This window comes from Loxodonta africana, chromosome 16 (assembly GCF_030014295.1).
Source record: "Loxodonta africana isolate mLoxAfr1 chromosome 16, mLoxAfr1.hap2, whole genome shotgun sequence".
NCBI classification, from domain to species: Eukaryota; Metazoa; Chordata; class Mammalia; order Proboscidea; family Elephantidae; genus Loxodonta; species Loxodonta africana.
In genome coordinates, this window is record NC_087357.1 from 75,666,170 (window position 1) to 75,691,891 (window position 25,722).

At 43.2% G+C, this 25,722-nt stretch overlaps 1 protein-coding gene across 9 annotated transcripts in view; it reads right to left on the reverse strand.

Annotated features, from left to right (window-relative positions):
* KCNMA1 (potassium calcium-activated channel subfamily M alpha 1) overlaps positions 1-25,722 on the reverse strand; it is a 917,661-nt gene that overhangs the window by 321,853 nt on the left and 570,086 nt on the right. For all 9 annotated transcript variants that reach the window (XM_023547132.2, XM_010589260.2, XM_010589253.2 and 6 more), the window contains 3 exons: positions 13,497-13,572; positions 3,717-3,792; positions 1,098-1,268 (listed from right to left, as the gene is read on the reverse strand). In XM_023547132.2, the coding sequence (XP_023402900.1) occupies positions 1,098-1,268; positions 3,717-3,792; positions 13,497-13,572 (323 nt within the window). The remainder of the gene's footprint in view (positions 1-1,097; positions 1,269-3,716; positions 3,793-13,496; positions 13,573-25,722) is intronic.

Here is a 25,722-nt window from a genome sequence, read left to right on the forward strand (position 1 = left end):
AAGGAGAGCAGGGAGGAAAACGAAGCTGCCATGTTTTGTCCAACAAACATCTTGCTTGTGGCGGGATATTCCTAGGCCCTGCTTTTTGATAACTGGGTCTCATCATCTACAGGGACGTCCCGGACGCTGGAGAAACGCTTGCGTTAATGCACACACACACGTACATTTACATACATTTTTAATGTATATGTCATGCATACAAAATAGACAGATACGTATGCATAAAGAAATATAAATGTGCGTGTGGTGTACGGAAATGAAACCCGAGTGTGAATTAGGATTTGAATCACCTACCTCATGTACAGCAAAAAAAAAAAAATTCTAAAACTTAAAATGAGTGGCTTTGAAAGACAAAATGCAGCAACCGCCAGCGTGTTGCCAGAAATCGCCTTTGGATAGTCCATCCCAAGCGACATGTGAGTGCTACACAGAGATCTGCACAGAAAGAACTGCAAACAGGGAGAACTTCTGGCTTACAAAGGCGGTGGGAAAATACCCCATGTGTCGCTGCATGGTGGAGCTGGCTGTTCGCAAAACTGTATTCTGCTCATGGGTGACGTCCACCTGTACCAGTAGGTAGGTACCTCTGCTGTGGGTACCGACTCTCTAGGGCAGACCCCAGCCACAGTGTTTGTTGGAATTTTAGGGAGGAGCCTGAAGGGGGAAGGTGGGGTCTTGAAACTGTCAACTGTCTACAAAGTACCAACAGCATCTACCAAGGGTCAGGTGACAGCAACCGTCCTGGCAGAATATCAGATCTTGAGTTCCATTACTAAGGGATGAGCACTCTCTCACTTATTAACACTGTCACTCTCTTAAGACACTTAGGTTTGCTCCTGGCTATATGGCTGTCCCTGACAAGGGCACTGTACCTGGGTGGTATCGTTCCCTGTCTACAGGAAACAAACTTAATACACCAAAGAGCCTGTAGAAAAGTCACCAACCTGCTTGTATGTACTTAGCTGGATCGTAACACTAAGACAAGCACCTGTTTCTAACACAGAAACACGATATAATACTACAATGCTTTAAGGAAGCAGATAATAGAGAACATTGATGACCACACAAGTCAGCATCATAATATAAAGAGTTTTTACCAGTCCCCCGAGGATGAAGAAGACCATGAAGAGGCGGCCAAGTGTGGTTTTTGCATAAACATCGCCGTAGCCGACGGTGGACATGGTCACCATCAGTAAATAGACACACTCCCAGTATGTAAGAGCCTGGTTGTTTTGGAAGTTTTCCCATGGGTCCCCTGAATTCTCCACCTAATGCAAAGAGACAGGAGAGAAAAAGAAAACAAAACTATGTATATAATAAACCAGGACGCATAAGAGCCCCAGGAGGCCGTGTCCTGACCCACATGGCCCTCCACGCAAGGCGCCTGGCACCCTGGGTGCAGCTCTCTAGATGATGGCTGAGCAGGTGATGGGGAAATGGGGTTGTATTAGAAGAAGACCCTCCGAGCTGATTAGGGCACAGAGTGGAAGGAAGGGGAGGAAATATCCCAGCTCAGGCCAGCTGAATTTGGGGGCATCGTCTCTGGACAGATTTTATAGCATTCTCTTCAAGGAACAAAGCCAGAGAGCCCTTCCCTGACCTTCCTGTGTGAGTTCCTGCTAAATCTCAGAGGCCTGGTCACTCACACCGTCCCCCCCGACTGAGGGCCTCCTCCTGTCATAGTTTTGACCAACAAGATGCCTGGTGAGCTTGCTCCTTCGGATGTGATGCCCCTATCCCAAACAGACTTCCAAGTGTCTCTCAGAGATGAACCACCCTGCTCAACTCCTCCGTAGAATGTCTACAATGGGCTCTGCCCTTCGGGGTGAAGAGTTTCCCTGGGAATAGGAAGTGTGAGCTCATGAGAACAATGTGCATTTGATCAACCCTTTAGACCAAGGGCCTGCAAACTTTTTCCCTAAAAGGTCAGAGGGTAAATATTTTCAGCTTGGCTCTCTGTTGCAACCACGGGGCTGTGCCATTGTAGTGTGAAAGCAGCCATAAGCCAGTTGCCATTGAGTCGATTACAACTCATGGCAACCCTACCTGTTGTGTCAGGGTAGAACTGGTCCATAGGGTTTTCAAGGCTGCAACCTTTCAGAAGCAAGGGGACTCTGAGTGGGTTCAAACCTCCAATCTTTTATTTAGTAGTCAAGTGCTTAACAGGGACTCCGAAATCAGCCAAAGGCAATATTTACAAGAATGGGCACGGTCAGATCTGGCCAGAAGGCTGTGGTTTTCCCACCCCTGCTTCAGACTTTGCAAAACACTTCCTTGTTGTCGCATCATATTTGATCTGCCAACAACATCACGAGGCAGACAGGAAAGATACTGTATCTCTGACTGCCAGCAAGTGGCTGGGCTGGATCCCATCTACTACCCCAGACCCCAGCCCTATTGGCCACTGGACAGTGAACTCCTGTGACCGTCAACCTCTGCAGACCCTTTCCAGGACCTGGGCTCTTTCACTCACATCAAAGCTTGTCCTCAACATGCCATGTTCATGGTGGTTTCCAGGTGACCCAGAAAGTATTTCACGTAACAGCTCTGTAAGGTGGGCTCACCTGCCACCTGAAGACCACTATCTCTCCTACATGTATGCTTTTAGAGCTTGGCACCAGGTTGCAACAAGAACTGGGGTGATTCATATAAACGTGATTTGAGCCAAGAATCCTATCGGCATAAAGGGTTGAGTGGGGAACCACCAGAGCCTCCCAACTTCCAGCCCAGGTCTGTCTTCCTGAGGACGATAACTACATAAATCCCACACGGTGGGCAACTAGATGCTCACTTATAGCCCTTACACGGGGGTCCCCTGGGTGGCACAAAAGGTCAAGTGTTTCACTACTACCTGAAAGGTTCGGGATTCTGACCCACCCAGAGGTGCCTCGGGAGACAGGCCTGGCAAGCTACTGGAGATCTGCTTCAGAAAGGTTGTAGCCTTGAAAATGCTATGGAACGCAGTTACACTCTGCACGCATGGGGCTGCGTTGAGTCATCAACAGCAACTAACAACAATAACAACCTCTTCACACAAACAGAGGCTCAGCGAGGGAAGGGCACCTTTATTCAAAGCTTCCTAGTTAGATGGGACTCCTTCCAGTCGTAACAATTTGTGTTGATAGGAAATGTGTTTCCAACAATAGCTGTGGTCTCTAAAGGCAGGGAAAAATATGTGCTCTGGGAAGGTGAGAACAGCTTGACTTAATAATATAAGGCTTTCAGAGAGTCACATTAATTTGAATTAACATTTTTGAGGTACAAAATGACAGGCAATCAGGCAAAAGAATCTAAGGTGGCTTTTTGTGAAGGGAAAGTGGAGAGAAATTGAGAGATGCCAATTTTTTTTTAAGAGGTGTGTGCGTCAAACGTAACCTCCTCCCCAGGCCTCTACCGGGTGTTTCCTGAGGAAGCACTGCCATCTTGTGGCTCAGTTGGGTTATTGCACACAGGATGAAAAATCAACCAAAGCCCACTGCAGTCCTGGTGAACCGGAACACGCAGGTTAATAGCGCCAACATCACTCACCATTTGGAACTAGTTTGGGGTAAAAGGGTTGAAAACCCAGACAACTGTGCGGTTGCTTCCCCTTTTCCTGAATTCTACAGCTGGGCTGAAGTTTCTCTCCAGCGTGAGAAATTTCAGGTAATGAAGTGGCTCACAGAAGGGCTGGTTGCAAGAAAGCCAGAGCTGAGAGGGTCTTCCAGGATACTTACCAAATGGATGAACCCGGCTGCTGTTAGCCACGTGCTGATAAATATGGACAGCAGATTCACCAGCTTGATGGAATTACTGTACAAAAGAGACAACAAGCAAAATCCCCAGGTTACAAAGACAAGACCCTGTTGGGGCTGCCTTAGAGTAACAGCGCCTCCTTTAGGCGAGAGGTAAGTCAACTCCATCGTAAGGGATGGGCAGGAAGGTGGTTGGCGTTCAGTAGGGCAGGCGTGAAGGGCAGGCCAGAGCCTACAGGAATGTTACATCTGGGCTACTGCGGCTGGCCTCTAACTTAAGGCACTCCAATACTGTTAAAATTAAAATGAAAAAATTTCACAAGTTTTATTTTCAAAATCTTCAAGCCTATAGAAAAAATACTACAATGAATGTTCGCACACCCTTCACCTAGACTGACCAATTATTAATATTTTGTCACACTGGCTTTATCTCTGTATATTATTTTCTATTCCTTTTTTTTTTTTTTGACTGAACCATTTGTAAGACAGTTGTAGACATCATGACATAGCCACCAAATACTTCCAGACTCAGCTCCCAAGAAGAAGGACATTTTGTAACATAAGCACAATGCCATTATCATGCATAAAAAAATTAATGTGAACTAAGCACCATCATCTAATTTGCGGTCTTTATTTAAACTTCTCCAGTTGTTCCTAAAGTTGTTTATACATACGTTTTTCTTCCTGATCCAGGAACTAATCAAGGTTTATATACTGCATTTGGTTATTATATCATTTTGACCCAGGGGTCAGGAAACTTTTTCTGTCAAGGGCTAGATAGAAAATATTTTAGGCTCTGTGGGCCATATGGTGTCTTTGTAACTACTCAACTCTGCCACTATGGCATGAAACCAACCTCAGGCAACATCTAAAGGAATGGGTGTGGCTGTATTCCAAATAAAACTTTATTTTCAAAAACAAGCAGGGGCTAGATTGGGACCATGGGCTATAATTTGCCAATCTCTGCTTTAGTCTCTTTTATTCGATACACAATACCTCCCCTTGCCCTCCTTTGTTTGTTTTTAATGACATTTGACTTTTATACGAACCCAGGCTAACCTGTCTTGTAGAATGCCTCACAGTCTCGATTTGTCTGACCCTTTCCTCATGATTAGGTTCTGGTTTAATACTCTGGCAAAATGGCATCATATCAGGATGTCCCAACTCCGCGACACCAGGTCTGGTCACCTGGTTAAGAGGGGAATGCCAGATCTCTCCATTGGAAGGCACCCACATACCTCTGTAATTAATAAGCTGTCTGTGGGGCGAGACTTGCCCTGGACTACACCAGGCTAAAGGCTGCCCAGCAGTGCCATGGAAGCAAGGCTATGGAGCACCTCTGCTCTGTAACTTGATAGCAAAGGGTTTGGGCTTTGGTTTGGTTGAGGTGAGACTTTGAGACAATACTAATATCCTGTCCTCCAACAGCCTGATACTTAATGGTTGTAACATTCACTGGTGTTCCTTGAGTGGGTTAACTGGAACCTACTAAATTTTAAGCTCCATGATAGCAGGGCCCTTGTCAGTCTTATTCTCCTCTGGGTCCCAGAGCAGTGAGTCCCTGGTGTGCAGTAGGGCCTCTGTGGATATGTACTGAATGAACTGGTCTCTTTGTCCATACTTTCCCCACCGAACTTCATCCTGTTCACTCCCACTGGGCTAAGTCTCCTGGAATGCTGCTGACAGCACGTGACTTTCCTGCCCAAAGTCTTTCCATTGACTAAAATGTTACATCCAAACTCTTTCCTTCCATCTTCAATACCCTGTGAAGTTCCAGACTCTTCTACCACTACTCTTTTCCATAAACTCTTTAAACTTTCATCACAGTCAAGCCTATTTACTGTATCTTTGCTTATGCTATTACTGAACTGGAAAGCCCTTTCCATCTGTGCAAATATACCCCATTCTTTAAGGACTGGGTCAACGCCAACCTCTGTAACGTCCTTCCACCCACCCTGCAATCCAAAGCAACTTTTCCTGCTCCCAGCTCTTACCTCCAGTCACTCATTGATAATTAACCCCACTGTCTTAGGACATCTTTCGTAACGTTGCTTCAGATTGCCACTTGACTCTGGCGCTCTTACTGCACCTCGTAGAAGAGACCTCCATCTGCTATCTCTGTCAGCCCCCAACAGTGGGGCTCCGTACACCTCACACGGCGCCTTAACATTCTTCACTGGTTGATCTGTTACTTCTGTCCTCTCCCACCTCTTTCTTGGAGAGCCAAGGATTTAAATTCCAAGAGTCCAGGATCATGGTAATAGTAACAGCTAACACTTTGACAATTCCTGTGCAGTGCTTACCACGTGCACCGTTGTTTTAAATGCTTTACGTATATCAACGCGTTTCAGCCCTATGAAGGCATCGGAGGTTAAGGAACAAGTTCACGCAGTAAGCACTGGAGCTGGGATTTGAACCCAGGCAGTTTTGGCTCCAGAGTCTTCACCCTTCGTCACTACACTGTAATAGTCACAAGCTGGTATTCCCTACAAAATCTTGCTTTGACTGCTAAAGAAAAGCTGTGCCTCACTCCACATTCTGTGCATGGGATGTTAAAAGGATCTAAAACTGCTGCCCTAAGGAAAAGAGAGATCTTCTAGAGATATTGATTAACGTCTTGAACCGCTGCAGAAGAGAATGGACGAGGAGAAATTCTGATGACTGTGTCTATTCTGGGGCCGCCATGTGCGAAGAATGTAGGACAGGGCTGAGGCCCATCAGGAAGCAAGTGGGTTTGAAGACAGAGCTCTGGGTGGAGGTCTGTCAGTGGTTCTAGGACAAGAATGATGCCAAAGCCCAGTTTTCCTTTTTCTCCAATTCTTTCCTTTCACATAGCTGAGCAGAGCCATTTGTGGTCTTAGTTTTCCAGAGTTGACTCTGACAAGAGTTCAGGGAAAGAATAAGAAGACATTTGCAATTTCGTAAGGCTGATCTTTTGAAACGTGTGGAAAGGCTTCCTTCTGGTTCAAAAACTTAGGCTAGAAAAACAACAAAAATGTCCATGCCATCTTCCTAGGTTTGCCAGATTATAATACTTGCCCTTCAAACGGGCAATTCCAATGGGTGCTTGGTCAATGCAAAATAGAGCAAAAAATCCTCCTGCCTCTACTTCGTGAGCCCTCTGAGATGTACTCTAAGATTCAGAGACTGAGAAGTAGATGACGGATGGGTAGCCAGTGGCAAAGGGAGAAATCTCTGGGAAGTCTGTTGTTCATTTTCTCGGAGGATAATTAAGTACCAAGTTGATTCACTTACATACCCTTGGATCCTTGGGGCTGAGCAAATCAGTGGTCAAAAACAACCATTTGGAGCCCTCTTGAGACATTAAACCTACTGGAGTCTCTAAGCCTCTTGGGGCTTTGGAAAAACAGCCTAAATATGGTGATTATTAATCCCTAAATGATTGTCACAGTGATATTAATAGTGCTTAAGGGAGCTCTTGCTGTGTGTAGTACATTTAATCACTCTTGCTGAAACAGCCCATGTTCAGCACTCAAATCTGATTATTTTTATGACATCAGCATCATTACAGATTCCTAGTATTAGGAATTCGCCTTCCAAATTAAATTCTACGGCCAGGCAATCATCTGACAGCTATGGGCAAAAGATGTGAGATTAACCCTTTTTGGACTTTCTCCATACTCTGAGATTCAAACCTTGCCAGGCTCAGTAGGGCTCCTTGGAAAGGCAGAAGCAGGTGGCAGGGCAGGGTTGTGTGCTCTGCTGGCAAAAAGGAGCCACTGGAGATATGCATGATTTCATGGCCAAGCCCAGAGGTTTGGACCAAACACGAAGTTTCCAATGATCAGAATGATTAGAACTATTCTAATATTCCACCCTCAGTCTCATGCGTTGTTGCCTCATCACGAAAACCTGACCCACTGAGAGGAAATCTTTCTTGTGCTTCCATTCCATGAGTTCTCGTTGGCCATTAGAGTCACTCATGTCAGCGGACACAGTCAACCATCAAAGGGTGGACACAAGGTCCTTTTAGGTCCATCAGAGACCTTTTCCAGGACTCCACAGATACTAGGACAAAGTCTGTCTCCTTCTGAGATTCCAGCCGTGAGCCCAGAGCTGTTGGAGTCAGTATTGCTCTCTCAGTGTATTTCACAAGACATGTTTTGGTTAACACTGAAATGTCATTCACTTTCCACAAAGAAGCACAAATTTGTCCCTGTTCTGCTTCTCTCCTCTTTTCACCTTTGTTTCTGGTTGACAGTGTAGTCAGATGCCAATGGCCTTATTTTGTTTTATTGGTACTACTGCTAGACAGGTGTAAAATATCACCTTCTCCCCTCTAAAAGTCAAGTGGACTGTCTCACACTCAGGTGAATGGTCTGAACAATAGGACACGGGGTGACATGATGTCAAGTCCTGTCAACTCTATGCCTTAAACGTCTCTACATCCCACCTCCTCACCTCTGTCCTGACTTCCACTGCCTAAGGCTATATTCTCTGATACTCTTGCCTGGACTGTTTCCTCCATAAGCCCCTCTCCTCCACGCTGGTCTCTGGTTTGTAGTCTTAGACACATCAAACCCACTCTCTACACAATTGGTGGAACAGTGGATCTTTCTAAAATGTAAATCTGACCATGTCTCCCTTCTGCTCAACATCCTTCAATGATTCTCTCTTGTCCTCGGAGTAAAATCCATAACATCTAAGAGGCTTCAGGATTTGGCCTCTACCCACAACCTTCCTTCCAAATCTTCTTTTTTAAGTATTTTATATTGGAACCCTTTCTGAGGTCATATATGTAACACAGTGATTACAGTTCTTAAAATGTGCAATAAAAATGTATTTAGTAAACGATGGATGATGGTGCATACATATAATGGAATGCTCTGTGGTAGAAAAAGCAACATGGTAGGATATTAGTAATGATTCTTACAAAGCAAGGTGCTCTGGGGGCAATTTTACTGTATACTTTATGCTTTTCTATATTATTGAAATTTTTACAATAAGTACATTTTATTTAATAATTAGAGAAACAACAAGGCCATTTCCATTTTGAAAACAAATAGTAGGTAATCTATGTGTAATCATTAATATCTGCAGCACTAAAGGAGATGTAGAATCACAGTCCTCTAACACAGCTGCTTACTTTCTTCTGAGCCTAGAACATGCGTCCTGTCACCCACAAGTCGGCTTGCCAAAAAACTGCCAACGGCTCTAACAATTACACGGAGTCCCCCAGTCTCCCTTCGACACGTCAGTTTCAGGACAGAATCTGCTAGACCCTTCTGGAGTTCCTGGCTGGTGCATACGGTTAACGCGCTCAACTGCTAACCAAAAAGTTGGAGTTTGAGTCCACCCAGAGATGACTTAGGAGAAAGGCCTGGTGATCTACTTCTGAAAAAAGAGCCACTGAAAACTCTGTGGAGCACGGTTCTGCTCTGACACTCACGGGGTTATCATGACTCAACGGCAGCTCGTTTGTGGTTGGCTTGCTGTTGGGAACGGCCCTGATGCTGGCCACACACATGTGATTCTCCTCTCGTTGGGAACGGCCCTGATGCTGGCCACACACTTGTGATTCTCCTCTCGTTGGGAATGGCCCTGATGCTGGCCACACACGTGTGATTCTCCTCTCGTTGGGAACGGCCCTGATGCTGGCCACACACGTGTGATTCTCCTCTCGTTGGGAACGGCCCTGATGCTGGCCACACACGTGTGATTCTCCTCTCGTTGGGAATGGCCCTGATGCTGGCCACATACGTTGTGATTCTCCTCTCGTTGGGAATGGCCCTGATGCTGGCCACATATGTCTGATTCTCCTCTCGTTGGGAATGGCCCTGATGCTGGCCACACACGTGTGATTCTCCTCTCGTTGGGAATGGCCCTGATGCTGGCCACATACGTGTGATTCTCCTCTCGTTGGGAATGGCCCTGATGCTGGCCACATATGTCTGATTCTCCTCTCGTTGGGAATGGCCCAGATGCTGGCCACATACGTATGATTCTCCTCTCGTTGGGAATGGCCCTGATGCTGGCCACACACATGTGATTCTCCTCTCGTTGGGAATGGCCCTGATGCTGGCCACACACATGTGATTCTCCTCTCGTTGGGAATGGCCCTGATGCTGGCCACATACGTGTGATTCTCCTCTCGTTGGGAATGGCCCTGATGCTGGCCACATATGTCTGATTCTCCTCTCGTTGGGAATGGCCCAGATGCTGGCCACATACGTATGATTCTCCTCTCGTTGGGAATGGCCCTGATGCTGGCCACACACATGTGATTCTCCTCTCGTTGGGAATGGCCCTGATGCTGGCCACATACGTTGTGATTCTCCTCTCGTTGGGAATGGCCCTGATGCTGGCCACATACGTTGTGATTCTCCTCTCGTTGGGAATGGCCCTGATGCTGGCCACATATGTCTGATTCTCCTCTCATTGGGAATGGCCCTGATGCTGGCCACACACGTGTGATTCTCTTCTCGTTGGGAATGGCCCTGATGCTGGCCACATATGTCTGATTCTCCTCTCGTTGGGAATGGCCCTGATGCTGGCCACGTACGTGTGATTCTCCTCTCGTTGGGAATGGCCCTGATGCTGGCCACATACGTGTGATTCTCCTCTCGTTGGGAATGGCCCTGATGCTGGCCACATATGTGTGATTCTCCTCTCATTGGGAATGGCCCTGATGCTGGCCACATATGTGTGATTCTCCTCTTGCCTCTACATTTCCTCCCTCTTCTGTCCTCTTAATTCTTTACGCTCTCCCTCTCATTCCGTATGCTTCTCTGCCCTGCTTCTTCCAGCTCTTGGCCAAGCAAGGCAGCACAAGAAACGGTATTTCAAATCCTATTTTCAAGGCCTCCATCCCTACCTAATGCCACAGATTGGCAGAGATCTGCCACCAGAGAAAGCCAGACAAAATCTCCCTCACGATGGTTACAGGGCTGCACCCACCCCCCTCCAAGGTCACCATGACAACAGCACAGCACGGAGCAGCCAGGAAAGAAGTGTGGAAAGCCCAACACCCTACAAAAACCAAGGCTTCCATCTCTCAGATCCGTGCTTGGGGCTGCACAGAAGGCTGGGCCGAGGTGAGCCAGGCCCCTGGAAGGAGAATGGGCTCAGAGAGCTGCTTTAACACCTGTGGAGCTCTTAAAGTTAAATGAAGTTTTAATTCAGGCCTGGAGATCTGGCCTTTGTCTCTACCGCCCTAACCTCGTCTCCCTTCATTCCACCCCAGAGCCCCAACCTCCAGAAGCACAATGACTCACAGTTCCCCCAGGTGCCAGGTGCTTTCGCTATGTGCCTTCTGCCCACCTCCCACCCCTCACAACCTCCATCCTCAGCCCTACCAGGAAAACCCATTTTCTACACACTTACCTAAAACACCCCCTTCTTCCATGAGAAAATCCTTGAAACAGCCCCTCAACTCACAACTCAGGGTTACTCTTTCCTGCACCATGTAACCCCTGGGTGGGCTTAGTTAGCACCAACCACACTGCCTGCTGGTCAGTCTGAGCTCCCCCCTCACCCCGCCTGACACTGAGAACTGATAGCCGGCCCCATTCTAGTACCCGCCTCAGTGCTCACCTCAGGCTTGTTGAATTAACTTTATCACCTGGTTGTGAGCATAAGCAAGAGGAACTCGGAAAGTCCAAGTTGTAGGGTTGTGACAAAAAGCACCCTCAGACGATAGAAGGAGTTTGATTTAATGAGAAATGGGTACTGGAGGAAACGCTGCTTGGGTGTGGACAGCTGGCTCCCAAGAGCCTGCAACTCCACGATGCCTCCCTAGGGGTCGCTCTCACCCGGATTTATAGTTACCTCTTTCCCTAGTGGGTGCTTCAGCTTTCTCCTCTCCACCCATAAATGTAGTTAGTTATCAGGCAGACTGTTCACCAGGGATACCAGCAATATGCCCTGTATCCAAAGGAAAGGAATCTTTTCCAAGGAATAGGATATTGGTGGCGCTCCTTGACAACGGCCAAAAAATGGTATTTTATTCAGGTGCCCCAACATTCTCCAAAGTCCGATAAGAACCCCCAGGTATACAAGCAGGGCAAGAATATAGGCCTCTCCATACCATTCCTCAGAGTAACAGCACCTTCTTAAAATGCTGGTGTCAGAGAATAAAAATCCCTCTAATTTATGAGGTAAACACGAAATAGGGAGAGGCATGATACCATATAGAAATAAATAAGTGTCTCTTAAGAACAAGGCTCTGGGCTTGGCACTGAGTCCTGACCAATTCTACATTAAAAAATACGGTTTAGTGGAGCGAATATAAGACAATAATATGTTATTGCTGGCTTTGTTGGTATTTTAAATTTTAAGAGTAATATGAGTCCAGTGCATAGAACACAATATATACTAATAATATTAAAAAATCAAAAAAAACCATTGCCATCGAGTCGATTCCAACTCAGAGTGACCCTATAGGATAGAGTAGAACTGCCCCATAGAATATCCAAGGAGCGGCTGGTAGATCTGAACTGCCGGCCTTTTGGTTAGCAGCCATAGCTCACTGTAGCTCTCAACCACTGCGCCAATATTACAGACTATTAAAAAGAGGACCAATCAATTCTGCCCTTGGGTTAATGAAATGGGAAGGGTGGTTGGACACAAAATAAAAGGCTTAGATGGCATCAGATGCTCTTTTTAACTTGGCTAATAGGAAGTGAATTTACTTCATATTCACATAGACGCAGAGCTGGGGAGGGGAAACCAATTTGGAATTAAACAAAACAAAAAATACACAGACAACACCCAAGAGGAAAGCCAACAGTTGGTTGCATTGGCTGGATGTGTCGGATTCCGGAAGCTGAAGCCCAGCTCCCGTTACTGGGAAAAGAGCGCTGAATCCAAGTCCTCAGAAACACAGGTATGTTAATTGTAAATAATAAAATACAGAGGTGTTTTATCTTTAGGCATTCATCGACCACGTTAAAGCCAACACGAGAGGAAAGGGAACATTAGAAGTGAGCTTCTCAAGTGTAATTTCCTAGAAATTTATGAGCTGTACTTATTCTCCATTAGAGTACATCTAAGGTCTTTATTAGTTTATTCATCACAACCGTCCTGGTTTCAGGCCAGCCCTGTGAGCCAGCAGGTCATCAGGAAAGGGACCCTCTGGGGGATTTTGCCTCCTGGAACACTTGTGTTTTCCAAGTCATAACGCAGTTAACAGAAGCCATCATGGTGTCTGCGGTGGGAGGTTTTTAGGTTTTCCCCAAAAGGCAATTCGCAGAGCAAGCCCCAGGGACTACACTGGATATAAAATGAACATCTGAAATGTACTTTGAAATGAAATGATTTTCTGTTTGCCGTATGAGGTTTGTGATTGCCTGGCAAAGAGCGTGCTTCTATTGCTTTTATGGCCAGGTTCAATTTCTCATTTAGTGATGTAATAAAGGGGCGATTTAGAATCTGGCAGCAAGGACTTCCCAATCAATGAGCAAATCTATCCCTCAACCGCTAGGTAGTGGCCATGTGCATGCCACGGCTGAACGCTGAGCAACCTGCATGGTACGCAGATGACAGCCAGGCTTCCCCCCAAAACTGGCCCTACCTCCCACATGCACAGCTGGTTCTCTCTCTTTGCCCCGCAGTTCCCATGGCCCTGCAGACGACAGCAGCCCCAAACCCAACTCTGCCATTTCCTAATCTCTATCTCTAATGACTATTTCTGCAAACAGCAAAACTCTTAATTTTATCGTGATGAAAGCAAACACACCTGGTATTTAACACCTGGCACTGGGGACTGGAATGAGGGAACATAACGAGAAAGGGCAATCTTACCTTGTTTTCAGGATATTCAGAAACTGCAAGATTTCTGAAAACTGTATCAGTCTGAGAGCTCTTAAAAATCTCAAACCTGGAAAGAAAACGAAAACAGAGACACATCACTTTCAATGCAAGGCGTTAATGTTTGCACCTCGCTGGTGGATTCATAGCAGCGGGGTAGAAGGGCCGTGGAAGTTTTTGTAGAAGACAGCCCATCCATCCGGTCATTTGGGTGTGTTCTCTCATTCTGATTCTGGGCTGGTTTCATCTCAAGTTGGTAAACTGAGCCTCTAATTAAAGGTGGCCTGTTTTTGTTGGGGCCGTTTTAGGGGAAGGTCTGGTGAGGACAGCCCAGCTTATTGAGGGCTCTCGCTTATCAGTCTCTGATTTAAAGACTTCTAAGTTACCTAGTTGTCTGGGTGGATTTTGTCTCTGAAAAATGCCAGGAGTTGTGGTGGCTCAGAGCAGCCCGTGAGCTACGAGTAGGTTAAGCAAAGAAAATGCAGAGCTGAGAAGGGGATGCCGGTGAAATGAAAAAGCTCAGGAGCTAAAAACAGTCCTACCCACACTGATGGAAGGCTGGCTTAACACTGCTGAAAACTGTGATGTGACACAGTGCACAAAATTGAGAAGTAATCTCAGAAAGCAAACAAGGAAAAGGGAGAAAAAAGATGGAACTGAAGAAGCTAGAAATCGAATGGAGATCACAGAGCTCCAACTTGTGAATAAAACGTGTTCCAAAGAGAAGTAAAAAGAGCACGTGGATCGTAGGCAATGGCCAGAGCATAATAGAACTTTCTAGATATGAAAAGATGACTTGAGATTAAAAGGTAAAATTAATGACCAACTCTTAAAGATCAATACCAATAAGTATCAGCTTTTTTTTTTTTTCTTTTCAAATTTCAAGTATTAAATCTATTGACATCATAAAAGCAGTGGTGGTGGGGCAGGAGGGTAGTTGTGGATAATGCAACTAACATCACCTTGCTCTCTATTACAATATGTTGAACAATAATTGCACAACTCTCAGAATTTCGAGACCCAAGATTTTTATACCCAGCTAAGTGGTTATTCAACAGTAAAGATAACAAAAATCTCCGGTCTTAAAATTCTGAATGCTGCTCAATTAAAATATAAAGAGCCTTGGTGGTGCAGAGGTTAAAGCTCGGCTGCTAACTGAAAGGTTGGTGGTTCGAGCCCCCAGCCACTCGACAGAAGAAAGACGTGGTGCTGTTGTAAAGATTACAACCTTGGAAACCCTGTGGAGCAGTTCTACACCACTGTCCTACAGGGTCGATGGCAACAGGTTGGAGAGAGAGAGAGAGAGAGACGTATGTATATATACAGAGAGAGAGGTGTGTATATATATAGATACAGATATACAGATAGAGATATGTATATATAGATATGTCCCTGAAAGCGCCAGTGGTTAAGTGGTCGGCAGTTTGAATCTACCAGCCACTTCTCGCAAACAGTATGGGACAGTTCTACTCTGTCCTATAGGGTCACTATGAGTTGGAATCGACTTGACGGCAACAGGTTTGGACTTGGTTTGATTTTATGTGTTTATATGTATAAACCAAAAAATATATATACATATATGTTTATATATATAAACCAAAAAACCAAACCCTTTGCCGTCGAGTCAATTCTGACTCATAGCAACCCTACAGAACAGAGTAGAACTGCCCCATAGAGTTTCCAAGGAGCGCTGGTGGATAGGAACTGCCGACCTTTCGTCTAGAAGCTAAACTTTTAACCACTGAGCCACCAGGCCTCCATATATATATATGTAATATTCAAATATCTGAGGTCTCAGAAAATATGTCACTTGCTCAATCTGTGCAAAAAAATTTCAAAGGTGTTCTCTAGACCTGCTAAATCATAACCCAGGGGAGAGGAAAGGGCGGTGGATTGGGAAGTATATTTTTAACACACTCTGCCACTAGTCCTAAGCACCCAGCCCAACCTAGACTGCTGAGCTCACGTGGGCACCATGTTGTATACGCCTATGAGCATAACTCACAGATTTACACTGAATTGAGAAATGGGAGTTGGAAAAAGACTGGCAGTTAGCACTGAAACCGCTCAAGGGTATAAAGATACACTAGTAACGTATTAGTCACCAGGTGGTTTAATCCTGACGATCCCATGTGTGCAGAGATATTTTTCTCATTCAGGGAAACAAAAAGAGGATGCAAATGACCAAAACTTAGAACTGGATTTCTTTATTTTTAAATGATGCCTCCTGTAGGATTATTTATTTATAGCTTGCTACATTTTCAAGCGACTCACAAAAATATAACAGATTAAAATCTTTTCTAAAAGATAAAAATCGAGGTGTATGAAAATAAGGGTAGGAAAAAATAAAGATAGCAAACCATTGCAGATATATACCTCTGAGCCCCTTCTCCACAAAAGCCAGCAGGGAAACACCATAAGATTAACTGTGTATAAAATAGAAGCTGGTTCTCAAGATGGCCGTTTTCCCCAGCATGGAGGTCAAAGAGGGATTACTCCCCACAAAGGTAACCCAGGATGATGTAGGAACACCATTCTGCGGGGTGAACAACGATGGGGTTTATGATTGTCTTGTACTGGCCATCTTCATGGCACTGGATTTTATTAACAAAAAACCAAATCCATTGCCATTGAGTCCATTCCGACTCATAGAGACAGAGTAGAACTGCCCTATAGGGTTTCCAAAGAGTAGCTGGTGGATTTGAACTGCCAAACTTTTGGTTAGCAGCCGAGCTCTAAACCACTGCACCACCATTAACACAAGCAAGTAGAAGAAGTTCTCGATGGATTAAAAACATCACCCTCAATGTTAACCTTAGGTCAAGCCAGGCTGTCTGGAGAAATGTCTGAGTTCACAACAACAGCTTCCTAATGGCTTTCTGCCCTTGACCCCTAAGGGTCTATTCTCAACATGGTAGCCAGAATGAGCCTGTTAAGAGGTAAAACGGATCAGGATGCTCCCCTTCTCATGAAGGTCCAAGTCCTTCAAAGACCTAAAGCAACTCCATACCACCTGCTCATGAAGGTCCAAGTCCTTCAAAGACCTAAAGCAACTCTATACCACCTGCTCATAAAGGTCAAAGTCCTTCATAGACCTAAAGCAACTCCATACCACCTGCTCATGAAGGTCCAAGTCCTTCAAAGACCTAAAGCAACTCCATACCACCTGCCCTCCCACCCTCCCCCCATTTCCTTTTGGATCTTAGTTCCACCTCCTTCCCCTTCTCCTACTTTCCCCCCATCTCACTGTCCTCTTCAGGTCTCCTGGAATATGCAGGCATACCCCTGCCTCAGGGCCTTTGCACACACTATTCCCTCTGCCTGGGCCACTCTTCCCCAAGACATCTTCATGGTTCGCTCCCTCATCTCCATCAGGTATTCATTCAAATGTCATTTTCCCAGCGAGGCCTTCCCTGGCCACCCTATCTAAAACTGCAACTCCCCTATACCACCTCTGGATCTCTGTATTCCCTTGACCTGGCTTTCCTCTTTAACATAAAGCACTAGTACTGTACTTGTTTATGTTATTTAATTTTTGTCTCCTTAGCTACAATTTTTTTTTTTTTTTTTTTATCTACAATGTTGGAAACACTGTTGGCATAGTGGTTAAGAGCTATGGCAGTTCAAATCCACCAGGCGCTCCTTGGAAACCCTATGGGGCAGTTCTACTCTGTCCTGTAGGGTCGCTATGAGTCAGAATCAACTCGACAGCAACAGGTTATCTACAATGTCAGCTGCATGAGGGGAGGAGGCACTGATGTCTGTTTTGTTCCTGGTTGTATTTCTAGTACCTGCTGGTTAAGAGCTCGGCTGCTAACCAAAAGGCTAACAATTCGAATCCACCAGCTGCTCCTTGGAAACCCTAAGGGGCAGTTCTACTCTGACCTATAAGGTCACTGTGAGTCAGAATCAACTCGACAGCAAAAATTTTTTTTTTTTTTTAAACATGCCTGACATAAGGTTGTGTACTCAGGAAACACCATCAAATTGAACAAGTGAATCAGGCCCTTGAGATGGAGGAAGACAGTTAAAGGCTAGATCGTCAGCATTCAGAATTCTGAGAAAAGCCACGAGCTCCAAGAACTCTCCTGGCTGAGGGCAAAGCTGGCACTTTTAGGAAATGTAACATAGCCTCACCAGGACTCAGCCTTAGCCAGTGGTCACTCCTGCTACACGCAGGCAGGGCCCAGAGGAGAACAGACAGCAACCTCGGGTTACACATAGGAGGCCAAGAAAAGGGAGCGGTGGGAAGGGAAATGCCTAAGAGACAGCGTTTGTCGTCTCTGCCTTATAATACTATATTATTATTATTTATTCTAATATAATTTAAACTTTCTGAAATAAAATGATTTTGCTTGGGAAATACAAAATGTCTAGAACAGAGCCGAGAATAAGAAACCCTGAATGTATCCAAAATATGAATAACACCCCCCCCCCAAAAAAAGAAATTCCAGGTACAGATGGTTTTACGAGTGAGTTTCTTTAAACTATCAAGAAATAGAGAACTTCTCAATTCTCAAGTAATAAAAACTGACTTCTCTTTTTCTGTGTTCTGAATTAGTTTAAAAAGCTGGCATGACCTCACATACACACACACACAAAAAGACAGGCTCATTCCAATAATGAATTAACTACAATAATCCTAAATAAACCAGTAGCATTATCAAACCTGGGACTACATTAAAAGAATAATTCACATGACAGGTGGCGGATACAGCAGGATGCCGCCCAGATCCTGTCTTCAGGCTGCCCCATTCTGCTTTGCTGAGGGCTCACAGCTGTTGCATTACGGGAATTGCCTTCTTCTCCAGGAAGCTGCCTCAAGGAGGACTGCACCCGCTCCCTGAAGCAGCCCTCAGAAGACTGGCTGATGTGGCACCCAAAGGCCTGCTGAGTTTGAGACAACTCTGAAGCACCATCCTAGTGGAAGAGCTGCCCTGGGGGGCCAGCTGCACCATGGCCTGAGCTCACACTCTGCTTAGTCCTGATGCTTTTATTCCCTCACAGGTGCTGTTCCCGAGAGCACTCTCCAACAAACTTCCTACATGCAAATCTCAGCCTCTGGTTTTAGAGTTACCAGTCGCTGTTGAGTCGATACTGACTCGTGACAACCCTATCTGTGTAAGAGGAGAGCTGTGCTCCATAGGATTTTCAATGGCTGATTTTTTAGGAAGTAGATTGCCAGGCCTTTCCTCCAAGATACTTCCGGGTGGACTCGAGTGGCCAATCTTTTGGGTTACCAGCCAGGCACGTGAACCATTTGCACCACCCAGGGCTCCCTATTTTTAGAGCACCCAGCCTGAAATATGAGAAAACAAAATTCATTGCAGAAACACAAGAATGGCTAAATATCAGGAAATAAATCTACCACCTAATTGTGCCAAAAGATATATCAAATGAGAAAATCCTTAAGATCAAGTTAGCTAAATGCCAACATTCGTTCCTCTTAAAATAATCTTAGTACCTCGTATATTATAAAGCTATATCCTTAATATGATTTTTAAAAACCTATTTCAAACCAAGAGATGGCAATATATTTAACTGAATCATTAGAGGCATGCTAATTAACGTTGGGTCAGAAAACAATATCCACGCCCACAGTGTTTGTTCTCATCAGTGTAATGACACAAGGAAATGAGGTAGGACTAGGGAGATGGAGCAGACAAATAAGGATAAGGGCTTCTGATGGGGGGAGCAGGGGAGATGGGGGAGCGAAATGGTAGAATTTCCAGTTGATAGGAAGGTACAGCAAGTTGTTCAATTATAAAATAAATATTAAAAAATCAATACCTTCCCTATATGTCAGCAACAGATGGTGAAAAATTACAACGAAGAACGCTACTTGTAAGGCAAAGAAAAAACGTAAAATCTTTGATGAAGTCTAAGAAGAAAGGTACAGAATGGAGATGAAAGAAAACTACAAACTCTGCATTATCAAGACGGCAAAAATTTTAGGTCTTCCCACCTAGGAAGACAGTAGGTCTCATTTGATCACTATTCCACCATCCCCACATATGTATATTCAATCATGCCCCATGTAATTCCTTTGTATTTTACAAAAAGTACATACAGACGTAATTTTTAAAAATCAGAAAACTGAAGTTTACAGTGTGTGGAGAAGAAAGAGTAGAGACATTGTTGTCAAGCAGACTTTGCTTCCAATTTGGGGTGATTTGAGGCAAAATGCTTAACTTCCCTACGACTTAGTTTTCTTTGCTTTACAATGAGTGTGAAAACCTATCTTGAAGGTTTCTGTAGTGCAGCGGTTAAGAGCTACGTATGGTGTGCTACAGCTGCTAACCAAAAAAGTCAGCAGTTCAAATTCGCCAGCCACTCCTTGGAAACCCCATGGGGCAGTTCTGCTCTATACTATTGAGTCACTATGAGTCAAAATCAACTCGATGGCAATGGGTTTTTGTTTTTGTTTTTTTGAGTATTTTGAATCATAACGATTTTATTTCATTCTTTCATTCATTTAGTAATTTCAGTGTTTACTTTAGGCTTGGCACTGTGTTAAAACCAAACCAAACCAACCTCTTTGCTGTCAAGTTGATTTCATCTCACAACCCCATGTGTTATACAGTAAAATTGCTCTATGGGATTTTCTTAACTGTAATCTTAATGGAAGCAGATCACCATGCCTTCAGTGGGTTCAAGCTGCCAACCTTTAAGTTAGAAGTCACGGGTAAGCCGTTTGCGCCCAGCTAGGGATCTTTGACACTATGGCACCTTTTTTTTTTTTTTTTTTATCGTGCTTTAAGTGAAGGTTTACAAATCAAGTCAGTCTCTCACATATAAACTTATATACACCTTACTCCATACTCCCATTTACTCTCCCCCTAATGAATCAGCCTGCTCCCTCTTTCCAGTCTCTCCTTTCGTGACCGTTTTGCCAGTTTCTAACCCCCTCTACCTTCCCATCTCCCCTCCAGACAGGAGTTGCCAACATAGTCTCAAGTGTCCACCTGATACAAGTAGCTCACTCCTCATCAGCATCTCTCTCCAACCCATTGTCCTGGGCTTTTTTTTTTTTTGAAGGTTTGTATACCACAAGATTAAATATTCTGACAATAAATGTCGACACATGGGAGGTACTCAGTAAATAACACTTTCATCATAAGAAACTATCATAATTAAAGTAGCATAGGATTGGTACATGACCACAGAAAAGCGAGCAAGATGGAACAGAAAGCCCAGAAAGACAAAGATACATACACACACGCATGTATTTTGTATATAGTGTTATTTAAAATTATTGGTGTCATTTAAAATTATTGACAATGGTGTAAATCTATTATTACCGATTATCTAATATTTTTAAGCACCAAGTGTCTGTTGGTTTGTCATACCGCAGTGTCTTGAGTATTGTTGTGATCCGGAAGCTTTGCCACTGGTATTTCAAACATCACCAGGGTTACCCATGGTGGACAGGTTTCAGAGGAGCTTCCAGACTAAGACAGACTAGGAAGAAGGACCTGGTGGTCTTCTTCGGAAAAAACTGGCCAGTAAAAACCTAATGAATAACAGCAGAATATTGCCTGATATAGTACGGGAAGATGAGCCCCTCAGGTTGGAAGGCATTCAAAAGATGAGTGGGGAAGAGCTGCCTCCTCAGATTAGAGTCGACCTTAATGACGTGGTTGGAGTGAACCTTCTGAGACCTTCATTTGCTGCTGTTGCACAACTCAGAATGAGAAGAAATAGCTGAAAACATCCATTAAAAATGGAATGTAATAAGGGTGAATCTAAGAAAATTAGAAGTCATCAAAAATGAAATGGGATGCATTGTTAATGTTGAGATTCTGACTCAGTTGGGTCTGAAAGTCTACATTTCAAACAAACTCTCAGATGTTGACCAAGCTGTTGGTCAGAAGGCCTCACAGAGAAAGGCTGTAGGCCCCGGTTCCCAGACTTTGCTGCCACTGCAATCACTGGGGGTTTTTAAACAGCACTGGTGCCTGCTTCCCATGGCCAGGGATTCTGATGTAGTTGGTCAAGGAAACAGACTGGACACGTGGATTTTTATAAGTTCCCCAGATGGTTTTTAATGCACTGCCTATCTATTTAGCATTAATTTTTAAAAACATCCTAGCTAACTAGACATTAGAAGAAATCCAGAAATCAATAACATTATAAGAGACTATTTATAAAATAGTGCATTCAGCTTAAGATTTCACGGAAAAAGTAGTCTTAACAAAACCAGGAGAAAGATGGCTTCCAGTATTGTATTTATAACTGAGGAAATTAATGAGATAACCAATTACAAGTAATCTTAAAACAGATTAAAACTAATTTTAAAAACTCACATCATTTTATGAGGCAACTATAACAATAATAAAACAAACAAGTATACAAAGTAAAATAAAGTCCTAGCTCATCCAACAAAAAAATACCAAAAACTCATGCAAAATTATATACTAATATAAACTGTGAATACCTCAGTGAAAAGGATGATTTTCTGAAACATATAAACTTTGAAAGTTGAAACAAACAAAAAAGAAAACCATTATAGAACAAAAGTTGAGACATAAATTGAAACATTTATTTAATAGCTTCCCCTCAAAAGTTCTGCACCCATATAATTTGTTGCTAAATTCTTTAAAAACTTTACTTTTTATTAAAGTTCTAAAGTATCCCGTGATACAAAAAAGATGGAAAGCTACTAAATTTACTTTATAAAATAAACAAAAACCTGGCACCAAAAACGGACTCTCAGAGCACAAAATTAAAACACTCTAATCGTAAGGAGCCCTGGTGGTGCAACAGTTAAGTGCTTGGCTGCTACCCACAAGGTTGGTGGTTTGAATCTACCCAGTGGCTCAACAGGAGAAAACCCTGGCAATCCGCTTCTGTAAAGACTGCAGCCTAGAAAACCCTATGGGGCAATTCTACCCTGTCACATGGGTTTACTATGAGTCAAAAATCAGCTTGACAGCACCTAACAACAACAAACTAATATCTAAGATCAGAAATGCCAAAATTCTACATAAAATGCTAATATATATGTATATATAGTTCATCAACAGATTAAAATAATAATCCAGAGTATTAATGGTTAAACACAGCATATTGAACACAATGGTGTATCTCTGCCTCCTCTCAAAATCCAACCGAAGTATATATGAGCCAATGCCCAGAGTCCAGACGATGGGGCCATTGCCAAGATGTGCCTGGAGAACAGAGGATTATTTTCAAGCCACGAGAGCTACTGGGATTTGCCCTGCTGAATTTTGAATTCAAAATCCCATTTGGAATGGGATTGTTTATCTTGTGCCTGTTCCATCACTGTACTTTGGAAGCAGACAAGTTGTATTCTTGGTTTCGCCTTTCCACAGGTGGAGAGAAATTTTGCCCCAGGATGAAACATACTTAGAGTCTCACCCACAATTGACTGAAATGATTTGATGATGAGACTCTGTACCTAAAGTTGATGCTGGAATGGGTAGTGGAAGAAGGTAGTTATAAATACCGACGACAACCATGTGACCAGTTGCAGAAACTATAACTGTTACAAGTATTTCTTCCTTGTTTTGTTATGAATATGCCGGTGGGGTATGTGTGTGTGTCTTACAAATATCTTTGTTTTCTTCCTTCTCTTATCCCATTACTTATCATAATACATAAGATTATTTACTTCCTATCCTCTCTGGAAAGAAGAGTGGGTTTTGGGTTGTACCCATGTTAGCTGAATCATGTATGACTTTGTTATTGTCCTTATTTGGAGATTATGTATGGCTTAAGGAGACGTGTATGGGTGCCAAGTTGACAAGGTGTATACTGTGATGGTTAATTTTATGTGTCAGCTTGGCTAGGCTAGGGTTCTCAATGGTTTGGCTAAACATTAGTCTAGTTGCTGTCACAGAGTAGTTGCATGTGATTAAATAAGCTGACCTTGGGTACAGGTTACTTTCTGGAATGGAATGGAATAGAATGGGATCACCATCCATAAAGTAATGTAATAACCTTCCAATCTGCAATCTGATGTAATGTAACCAATTAATTGAGGTCATACCAGTGTAGAGTGGTACCTAAACCTAATTACCTCTGAGTTATAAGGAGAGCAGAATAGACACGAAGACACAGGCACAGGGGAAGACAGAGGACGTGTGTGGACTGTCTACAAGCAAGGAACTCCATGGATTATCAGAAGACACCAGAGACTAGGAGAGAGACTCATGGGAGGAATCAATGCAGCTGAGACCCTGATTTGGACTTTTAGTCTCCAGAACTATGAGAAACTCATTTCTGTTCATTAAAGCCACCCACTGCTGGTATTTCTGTTTTGGCACCACTGGTTAACTAAGATACTATATTATTTAGGCAAAAAACAAGCACAAATATGGGATATTTGCATAGCATTTAATTCACTGGGGATGTTTGTATCTATATTTGTCTGAATGGATGGAGAGATAGACACACAAACATATTACTCAGTAAGCTAAGGACATACTCTTTAATAATCACCACTGAATAGTCACAGAAAACAACCACACATTAGGCCACAATGCAGAAATCATATAAGCTGTATTTACCACAAAACGTTAGAATAAGAAAATAGAAAAGGATCGCCAAAATGAATAGTAGAGAAACATACTCTATTATATAAAGAAGATTTTAATACATAATAAGTCATCACAAATCAAGAATGAAACAAACTTAATCCAATAGTGAGGGAATAACTGGTTAACAATGGGGGACTGCTTTAAGAAGTCACCTCATACCATAATCAAAATAAATTTGAGATGAAGGTTAGATATTAAAAAAAATTAAGTCATACATAGAAAAAGTAAAGAAAGTACAATTATATGCTTGCTAGCCCTCTGACCAGTAAGAATTTCAAAACTCAGATGTGAAAGGAATCATAAACTTTAAAAAATATTAGATCAGACACTATAACATATCAAAATTCTACATGTTAAAAAATAATAATGAAGAAAACCCCACTAAAAATAACTGAATCAAATACAAAAAGGATAAATTATTTGTAATGTCAACTGTATCTAAAATACATCACTGGTTGATAAGTAGGCAAAAGTCATGAACAGGCACATCCTGAAATAGGAAATATAACTTAGTAACCAACCATTAGAAATGACTGCACTTGGTTGAAATGAAAAAAAATGCAAATTAAACAAAAATACACTAAGCACTCTATACTGCTGTAAAGGAGAAGTTCATGAAGGCTTTTTTGGCCAAGACTAAATGAATTAAACTCAGTTTTTGCTGAACTAAACTGGTCTTTTTTTTTTTTTTTTTCTTTTCACATGCCTGCCCAGGTCTCTATTTGCCCAGCTGCCTTCAGCAGGGTTAATTTTCACAGGCACCTGATATCTGGCTCCTCAACTGCTAGTGGCCATGGGAACTGAAGGAGTGTTTCTCTCTAGGGTCAAGCCAGGATGTAAAACAAATGCACTTTAAGGAAGGGAATCTTGACACTAGTGTCTTTTTGCGTAAAGTGGGCCGAGGAATATATATGCCAAAGATGTAATTAAAAAGGTCCTGGAGCTGGCCTTACCATAAGTTTCCCAACTTAAAAGGGTTTTATTTTAACAAGCTCTTTCTGGGAAATGAGGTACTGGTAGTGAATGGTTATCACAAATCTCTGAGACATCTGGTTAGAGCTGCTTAACATCAACCACTGATGTTTTTATGACCCTGTCTGAAGGACATGTGGTTATGATTGAAAACCTCTGTAATGAGTCCTTGAAATCAATCACTGTAAGCCTCTGTACCCAATTATGCAATAGAGACCCATTTCCCACCTCATAACCCATTGTTCTTGTGACTGCAACCAAAGACTAAACCAATCAAATGATTGTATTATAATTTGTTCCTCGCACTGTATCTGTTCGTATTAGAAGTATTCCTGCTGGAGTCATCAGTTTCTCACTTAAGTAAACTGGTGTCTCTCTACATTCGAATGTTATTTTATTTTTTATTTTTACTGAATAAATCCTCCTAAGCTTATTTCAGGGACTGAGTGGTTTTGTTCACTACAGCACTACTTAACCAGCAATGTATCTGAATTTCACTCAGTAGAGATGGTGCTACAATGAATCATAATTTCACAGTGGAATTATACACTGATACAACTTTTTCAGAAAATAATTCAGCATTACGAATCACACTAATTCCATTTCTGGGGAATATAGCCTAAGAAAATAAAACAAAACACAGAAGACTGCTATAGGAACAAAGGTGTTCACTGAAAAATTATTCA